Source organism: Cynocephalus volans, chromosome 5, assembly GCF_027409185.1.
Source record: "Cynocephalus volans isolate mCynVol1 chromosome 5, mCynVol1.pri, whole genome shotgun sequence".
Lineage (NCBI taxonomy): Eukaryota > Metazoa > Chordata > Mammalia > Dermoptera > Cynocephalidae > Cynocephalus > Cynocephalus volans.
In genome coordinates this window covers 22805632-22815280 of record NC_084464.1, presented here as the reverse complement: position 1 = coordinate 22815280, position 9649 = coordinate 22805632, and the positions used below count along the sequence as shown (strand labels likewise).

Genomic DNA, 9649 nt, shown 5'->3' with positions numbered 1-9649 from the left:
ACAGTCCCAAGACTCACAGCTGGGAGGCGGCTGAGTGACACTGTGTGATCGAGGGACAGAGTGCTCACCTGAGGAAAAGCAGATCCAGCGCCTGCTGGGGAGTGGCGAAGTTTCTGTAGTTTAGCAGAAACGTGTGCACATAGGAGTCATTGCCACGCATGACAGTGGGCACCAGGTACTCCACCCACTTTTGCAGGGTGCCTGCCGGGACAGGCCACAACATGTGGGTGGCATCTGGGCTTAGGGAAGACTTCTCTTCACTCTAGGACAGGACAGGGAAGAGATGCACAGCGACAGCACCGTGAACACCCAGGACGGAAGGGGCTGGAGGCCAGTCTTAACCCCAGGGAGGACATGAGAAGTGAGCCTGAGGGTCCAGGGTTAATGTACAGGGTGGTGGTTGCCACCCCGGCAGTCCCCTTTCACCCTCTGGCCATGACCTGAGGTGTGAACACACCAGGACCAGCAGGTTTATAAACACCCCACCCTCTGCCTCTGCCCAGGGAGGTTGTCCCATGTCCCCATTCCCCCCACACGCAGGAGGAAGGTGTGCGGTCACCCAGGGAGGCTCACAGTGCTGGCCTGGCCTGGCCCGCCCTCCCCTGGGACACCTGACATTACCTTTGGGGACCTCCTGCCAAACGGCCACCGGAGTCCAGGGCGAGGGCTGACCCAGCGCCGGAAGCAGCGGACAAGCCTCTCAGCACAGGGCTGCCTGGGGCTACTGCCCCGGGACCTCGGGATACAGCACAACATCTCACTCTGCCTGTGGCCAAGTGAGCTGGGGAAGGGGCTGTGTATAGAATGTGGGTGCCAGGTTACCGAGTTCCGAGTTCTGTTGGGGTCTGTTCTCAAGGAAGTGAGGTCACTTCCTGGTACCTCATTTCCTGAACCCCTCCTCTGTGTACAAGACTGCAAGTGCCCCTCTGGGTACCTGACTGCTGACCCTCCTTCCCCATGACCTCTCTCTGTTGCCCACACTTCCACCAACACTGCCTGACCGCACCCCTGTGCAAGGCCTGGGTGCAGCCAGCTTCACAGCTTGGAGGAGATTCATGTAGGTTCAGCCCCAGCACCTCCTTCTTATCACTTATGTGACCCTGGACAAGCCACTGTGATTCTCAGGACCTCCCCAGTCTCCCCTTCGGCACAGTCATGATCATTCTAGCATCTCCTTCCTAAGGATGTCATCAGGGATGTGTGAGCAAACATCCGTGAAACCTATGACCGGTGTCACATGTAGCTAATGAACAAAACTAGAGATAAAAATCCATGATGGTGTGGAAGGTAGCATGGAATACGACTGACCGGTCTGGTTTCTGCCACTGTGGTTAACATAAAATGTTTGATATTTACTAAAGAAATCTGTTTACCTTCATAACTGTATAATAGGGTCATTAAAGACAATAGATACAGTCGTTTAAAAGTAATAAAATTTAAAACAAAGTGTATTTAATTTAAAATTGAATTGCCAGCAAACGGGTGTCCTAATGAACACTTGTGTCAACATAAGCTCTAACCAAATTAAGAGACATCATTTGTATCACAGGAAACTAAATCAGCAGTGAGACCCCAAAAGGCACTTCCTCTGGTGGGGATACAGTCATTGTCACAGATGACCTGGCTGATGGAATTAAGTCAGGACAAGTGAGATTCAAGATTCTTCTTAACTTAAATGAATATGGAAAAGCAGGCGAATGCTGTCAAGATTTGAGAAGTTGGAAAAAAAAAAAGAGTCAACAATAAAAAGGAACCTCCAATGAAGTCAGCAAGTTAAAAGGAAGAAAAGAGTCTGGGGAGCATTTTGAGGGTAGAAATAGATCTTGATCTCTGGTCATTGTAAAAAAATAAGAACGTTTATGTCCTATCAGCTATCCATCTATTTAAATGATTTTTTTTCTCAAAGTTTCTCTACCAATTTATAAGATTGAAGCGGGGGAGGTGATAGAAAATGAAGTGCGAAAAAGTCTTATCACATGTGTGATCTGGTCATTTCTGAAACAAGTGACATTTTAATTGTTGGGAGATCAGTAGCTAATATAGTGAGTAGTATTTTATGGGGCCACACTTCAAAAGCCACTCACCTCTGTGAATTTAATCAGCCAGAGCATGTGTAATATGGTGTCCATCTAACTCCTAGTTAATCTGACAAAATGTTTAAGGAAAACATCAAATTGTGTTGTGGTTCCAAAGGCAAACCTTTTCATTATACCTCGTTGTCAATTTCTCTTTTTATCTTCCCTCATTCTCGTGAGTGCTGTAGAGCTCCAAGCCAACCCTTCATTGCAGACCTAAATGTCTGTAAAAAGGACAACAGAGCTAAGCCTGGTACCCACAGAAGTAACTAAGGGCTTAAAGGGAGCAGCCGGGTCTTGCTGCAAGGTAAGGCTCTTGCATCTGGCTTTTCCTCTGATGTAAAATGTTAAATGATGACATCAATTGTATTGCCCCACTCGCCTGGTGGGCTTTTTCTCCTGTGGGACTCTTGAGAGAAACAGTTTTAGCAGGTCTTAATAAATAATTTTGTCGAGAATCCTATGCCAAAATAGGATGGTTAAAAACTCTAAATGCAGAGCTGCTGGAATTTCTCAAAACAGAGCATCAGTAGGACCAGTCTCAGCCCCCAGCAGACAATGAGGCAGCCTGCACCGTGCAAATGAGACCAGGCTTGAGATGGGATGAATCTATCTTCTTTTCCTACTTGTCTGACACTCGCTTTGAGGAAGGTTGTAAATGCAAGAGAGACTGTGGCATACTTCCTCAGACTGGCATTTCTGCCCCTAGTCACCATTCGATTATCTTCCAAATCGCTGTGTTTCAGAGAGAGAAAGATTTTTTATGGCTTGCTGACTTGAAACAACCACAAGAGCCAGCGAAGAGATGGCTAAGTGGCCAAGCATAGTAATTCCATTGGTAAATGACAAAATCTTTGTGTGTATGACATTTCCAAAATTCCTACAAAAGATGAATCTAAAATACAAAATGTCAGAGGATGAAGAAGTACATCGAGGACATTTTCAGGGAGAGGGAAGAGAACCACTAAGAGATGAGGTCACAAAAATATACATAGTGTTAAAAACTGCATCAAGTCTGTCGGGAAAGGCAAAGGCTGGCGATAGCTCCAATGATAAAATGTGTTTTTGTTCCTGCCAAACAGAACCCAAAGTATCTTGGACTAGTTGATACAGCAACCCCCAATTTTCTTCCCCTGTGTCAGAAACAAATGAACAAAAAATAATTACCTCCTGCCACAGTCAAGGAAAATTTACTCTTTCGCAGCTTGACAAAATGTCACTGAATTACATCTGTCCCTTGCTTTCACCTAGCAAAATTCTGGCTCCCCAAAGGAATATGCTAGGCTATTTCGTATTCAGTGAATATAAGAAAAGTACAAAATTTAGGATGAAAACAAAAACAAGAAAAGCACCAAAATATAGAAAACTTGACAAGAAAGAGAAGTCATCTGAGGCGTTTTGCTTCCAGAATAAAAATGCTGTTGCTCAAAGTCTGCTCATTCCACTGGGCGCTACCCAGTAGCATCAAGTTTTCCCACTAAGCACACAATTCTGCTGCCGGTCACTCTCCTGGCAGTTAGCGGGAGACTGACAGGTAAAAAAGCAAGTTTTCAAGCAATGCAATTCTTTAATAAAAGAAATAAACTCACAAAAACACATTTAAGATATTTAATTCATTCCATTTAAAATACAAGTCTAAGATAGGTGCATCTCTATACTTACACTGTGAGTGGGAGAAGTGGGCTTCCATAAAAAAGAGAGAGATGATCATTGCCTTGGATTGAGTGTCTCCCCCAAACTTGACCCCCACTGTGACAGTGTTGAAGAAGTTAGGAAATCCTATTATGGTCATTGAAAGGTGGGGCCTTGAAGACGTGACTAGATTGCAGGACCATGCCATAGTGAATGGATTAAAAATGGTGGTCATGGGCATGTCTCGGAGGGCTTTAAAAGGAGAGTGAATGAGGAGGTTAGTCTCCCTCTGTTTCTCTGCCTCCACCATCTTGCAATGTGAGACCCCTGGGTCACTGTCACCACTTGTATTCCTTGGACTTCAGACGTCCCAGCCTCTGAAGAATAAGCAATAAATTCTGTTTTCTTTATAAATCACCCAGTTTCAAGTATTTATGTTATAAGCAACGGAAACAGACTAAGACAGTCATCTACTCCTGTACAAAAAGAACTGAAAGTCATACAAGGCCCCATTCATTGAGAAGCCCCAAGTCTGCAGAGGAAATGCCCACTTTACACATCTGTAAGCCTACGCTGCTAACAGATTTCTGAATGAGGGCACAATGTTATAGCATCAAGGGTGGCTTACCTTTGACATCAGGCTGGGCCAGGAGACAAACTCCTGAAGGTTAAGGTGAAAGAGTTGCTTATAGGTGTTTGAGAAGTCTCCTGAGGGAGTAGGGCCAAAGGTGTATCACTCCAGATGTCGCAGTACCATTTCCAGATACTATCCCTTAGATCTTGCTCCAAAGAATTTCCCCATCTTGACATCGGTTTTTCTCAACTGTAAGGTGAAGGGGGTCAGACACAATGAGTTAACTGACAAGTCTAAGGCTCAGTCCCCTCATGGAAAATAAGGTAGTAATAATTCCCTTGTTTGGGTCACTGTGAGAATCTTGTTAAGGGAAATTCAATTATGGACTCCAGACTTAGGCTCATAACTTTTGAGCATCTTTTTGAAAGATTTTGAGTAATTCCTTGGTAAAGGCATTTGGAACATATTGATTTCTGACATTTATCCTGGAAATATTTCTGATGGAAAACATTGCCTCCTTTGTTGATAGTATTCAGCAATAGCCAATAGGCTTAATTCTTTGTAAAAAATGTGCCAAAAAATATGCCTTTTGACTCATGGTTCTGGCAGGTGATGAACTAAGTTAAGAGTTCGTGTTATCTCACTCCACCATCCTGCCAGAACCAGGAGTCAAAGGCATATTTTATTTTTAGAATTTGTTCTATAGACACCTGGGAATCTAGGTAAGATATGAGCAAAAGGTGTTTCCATGCATAAACACTCAAGAACAAAAGGCATCTTCTTGAGTACCAGAAATAAAGACAAGATTAGAAACCAGAGAGGGAAGTGGGTAACCTGAGGCTGTGGCTACCAAGGAGAGGGGAGAACAGACTCTCAATCTCATTGATCTAAAGGTTTGGATTTTTAGTGGCCATTCAGGATATGAATGAGGCCTTGGGACCAGCAGGTATAGAGTGTTGAAAGACAGTCTCCTGCATAAATGTAGGATACTCAAAGTGTGTCTAAAAGGCATAGACTACACACAAAAAAATCTGTCCATTAGATAAAGATAAAAGATGGAGATAAAAATCTCTATTAGAGAACTAATAAGAAATTTATCTTCCTCCAAACTCTGTTCAAAATTGTAATTCTAAAAATCTTCAATAGAATTCCTATGATGGAAAAAAAATATAGTAGTTGAAATTAAAAATTCAAAAGGTATATTACACAAAGATTAGACCCTCTGAGTAGAAAACTAATGAACTAGAAGCCAGATCTGAGGAAACTTCTTAGACTGCAGCACTAATAGATAAAAAGATGGAAAAAGTGAAGTGACTTGAACAGACAGAGAAGAGGAGGCCTAACACACCTCTTATACAATTTCCAGAAGTGCAGAATAGAGGGAAGGAGAGAAAGACATTACGTGAAGAGATAACAGCTATGAATCTCTCAGACGCATCGGAAGACGTGAACGCTCAGATTAAGGGAACAGAAATTCTGAGCAGGACAAAGTTAGACTAATGCACGTGGACACAGTATAATGCTACTGCAGACAGAGTCAGCAGAGGACTGAAGACAATTGAACAACACATTCAAAATTCTGAGAGAAAATTAACAAAACATATTACTCAACCAATCTATCATTCAAGAGTTGGGGCTGGGGTGTTGCAAATCAATAGAAACATTATTTGACTAAGAATATTGTTATTAGTTTCCTAGGACTTCCATAAGAAAGTACCACAAACATAGTGGCTTAAAACAACAGAAATTTGTTGTCTCAGTTCTAGAGGCGGGAAGGTCCAAATCGAGGTGTTGGGGCACCAGGCTCCCTCCGACGGTGCGGGGGTCTGTGCCTTTCTCCCGGCTTCCGGTAGCGCCAGGGGTTCCTTGTCCTGTACACGCGTCCCTCCAATCCTCATCTCCACGTGGTGTTCTTCTTGTGTGTCTTCATGTCACCTTCCCTCTGTGTGTGTCTGTCTCTGTCTCCAAATTTCCCTTTACCAAAAAAAAAAAGAAAAAAAAAACCCACTGGTCATACTGGATTAGGGCCCATACTGATGACCTCATCTTAACTTAGTTAAATCTGAAAAAAAAAAAAAAAAAAGGTCGCGCGCGCGGCTTCGGGCGGTGCTGTGCAGCCGAGGCCGCGGCCAGCTCCACGCCGGGACTGTCCAGCGAGCGCAGCGCGGCGGGAGCCAGCATCCACCGCGACCCCGGAGCAGCAGCAGCAGCCACCGCGACCCCGGAGCAGCAGCAGCAGCAGCCACCGCGACCCCGGAGCAGCAGCAGCAGCCACAGCGACCCCGGAGCAGCAGCAGCAGCATCCACCGCGACCCCGGAGCAGCAGCAGCATCCACCGCGACCCCGGAGCAGCAGCAGCAGCAGCCACCGCGACCCCGGAGCAGCAGCAGCAGCCACCGCGACCCCGGAGCAGCAGCAGCAGCCACAGCGACACCGGAGCAGCAGCAGCAGCAGCAGCAGCGACCCCGGAGCAGAAGCAGCAGCCGCAGCGACCCCGGAGCAGCAGCAGCAGCCACAGCGACCCCGGAGCAGCAGCAGCAGCCACAGCGACCCCGGAGCAGCAGCAGCAGCAGCAGCGACCCCGGAGCTGCAGCAGCCGCCCGCAGCGACCCGGAGCAGCAGCAGCCGACGCAGCGACCCCGGAGCAGCAGCAGCAGCAGCAGCGACCCCGGAGCAGAAGCAGCAGCAGCAGCGACCCCGGAGCAGAAGCAGCAGCAACAGCGACCCCGGGGCAGCAGCAGCCGCCGCAGCGACCCCGGGGCAGCAGCAGCCGCCGCAGCGACCCCGGGGCAGCAGCAGCCGCCGCAGCGACCCCGGGGCAGCAGCAGCCGCCGCAGCGACCCCGGGGCAGAAGCAGCAACAGCAGCGACCCCGGAACAGAAGCAGCCGCCGCCGCCGCCGCCGCCCGCGGAGCACAGCCGAGCGGGCCAAGGCGTTTTCGATGCCGCTGAACGGACGGAAGGAGGAGGACAAAGAGCCCCTCCTCGAGCTCTTCCTCAAGGCTGGCAGTGATGGGGAAAGCGTAGGAAAACGCCCCTTTTCCCAGAGGCTCTTCATGATTCTTTGGCTCAAAGGCGTTGTATTTAGTGCCGCAACCTTTGACCTGAAAAGGAAGCCCGCAGACCTGCAGAACTCGGCTCCTGGGACCCACCCGCCATTTATAACTTTTAACAATGAAGTCAAAACGGATGTCAATAAGATCGAGGAATTTCTTGAAGATGTCTCATGCCCTCCCAAGTACTTAACGCTTTCACCAGAACACCCCGCATCAAACACTGCTGGAATGGACATCTTTGCCAAATTCTCTGCATATATCAGGAATTCAAGGCCAGAGGCTAACGAAGCACTGGAGAGGGGTCTCTTGAAAACACTGCGGAAACTGGATGAATATCTGAATTCTCCCCTCCCTGATGAACTTGATGAGAATAGTATGGAGAACATTAAGTTTTCTACACGTAAATTTCTGGACGGCAATGAAATGACATTAGCTGATTGCAACCTGCTGCCCAAACTGCACATTCTCAAGGTGGTGGCCAAAAAATATCGCAACTTTGATATCCCAAAAGGAATGACTGGCATCTGGAGATACTTAACTAAGGCTTATAGTAGGGATGAGTTCACCAATACCTGTCCCAGTGGTCAGGAGGTTGAAATAGCATATAGTGATGTAGCCAAAAGACTTACCAAGTAAAATAGCACTTACGAGAGAGCTATCTTTCTGTCTTCCCCTAAGAATATGCTTTTCCTAACAGACTGCTCTTATTCCTATAAAGTAGAAATTGTGTTTTGCATGAACATGCAGTTATTCAAGATTAGGGCCAAGGATAGACAAGGTATAGTAGTTATCTTAAAATGTACACTCCTAAGCAGTATTATTGTAAAATCCTTTTACCCTGCCTACCTCCCATATCCTCCCCCGTCTCATTTGGAGACCCTCCAACACAAACTTCACTGCAGAGGTAGTTTGCCATCTCTCTGGAGCCCTCGCCGTTGTGTCCATTCACTGTGTATAGAAGGCAGAACTTTTGAGGTGCAATGTTTAACTGTTAAAATAGTAGCCATGACTTCATCAGTCACCCCCAAACTGGTGCATAATGCATGGTACAAGGAATACTTATGGTTTTTTTTTTGTTGAAATTTTGTAATATTTAGTAAGAGTATATGAAAGGATTGCTACTGTATCAGAAACAGTCTATCCTGGGTGTATATTAAGGGATATTACCACCAGAGAAGAGCCTTCTACAAAAAGTCACTACAGATTTCGCTATTTTGCTTTGTAGATAGATTTTTACTTTTGCCTAAAAGCATTTATCCATACCAATTGTAACACCTGACACTATGTAGAAGCTAAAAGTTTAGAGGGAGGGGTGTATTCTCAAGTTCTTCCTCAAGCATTTTATCCTTACAAGAGAAACTGATAGGTACCTGATACTCTGTCTAAATGTATTGCGTGTTACGTGTATTTTGCCCAGTGCCATTCATTTGGAACATTATTGCTTTCTTTCCTCATTTTAAAAAGCTCCTTTTTAGGTAAGCATACACCTTGCTGTTTATACATCTTTGGAGCAACACTACATAAACTGATATTTACTTGATTTAGCTCTAGCAGTACAGTGTTTAGTAATGTAGAAGTTAACACATACAGAAATTAACCTATGGAATGTAGGGTGGGTTTCTCAAAATATCAAGTAAAATTTTGTTTCTAAAGCATGTTTAATGTAGATGACCCAAAGAATACATTGTCCAGGTGGCCAACTTTCCCGTCCCATCCCCATTTACTGTTGAGACTTTGCTTTGCGTAGAGGATTATTCACTCCTTGTGGAGTAAATGATAGTTGTGTTATGGTGAGTGCATATTAACAGTTTTGCCTGATCTCAATTACTGCTCTTCCTCAAGTTAAATTTTCTACAGCCACGTTGGAGAATATAACCCTGCATGGTTTTTTTGTTTGTTTTTGAAATCAAAGTCCCAAACCAGGAATTATTTGTGCTCTAACAAGGGAGAATGAACTTGGTGATTAAAAAATAAAAGTTTTCTATGTATGTAATTCATCTTTTAAAAAAACCAAAAAATGGACTTTCTAAGTACTAAAAGAACTGTGGTTGTGACTCTAATACATTTTGGGTAATTTCTTGTACCTAACTTGTTTAAGAAGTGTTGTTTCTCATAGGCTGATTAGGCTGTTTTTTGAAAGTTTAAGTATATTGCTTTAAAATGGCAGTACTTTCCCCCCTTTGATGTGCTAGCATTTAGTAAGCACTGGCTTTGTGGAAGCAGCCTGACTTTTATCAGCATACTGCATTTTTTACCTATCAGTAACTAGCTTAGGATAGAAACATAAGAAAAACTCTATGTTGTATCCATTTG

At 45.1% G+C, this 9649-nt stretch overlaps 1 protein-coding gene across 1 annotated transcript; it reads left to right on the top strand.

Annotated features, from left to right (window-relative positions):
* Positions 1–7321: 7321 nt before the first annotated feature.
* LOC134378786 (chloride intracellular channel protein 4-like) lies at positions 7322–7972 on the top strand. Its single transcript, XM_063098093.1, has one exon. It carries the CDS (start codon positions 7337–7339, stop codon positions 7970–7972), a length of 636 nt encoding a protein of 211 aa, XP_062954163.1. The 5' UTR covers positions 7322–7336.
* The last annotated feature ends 1677 nt before the right edge of the window (positions 7973–9649 follow it).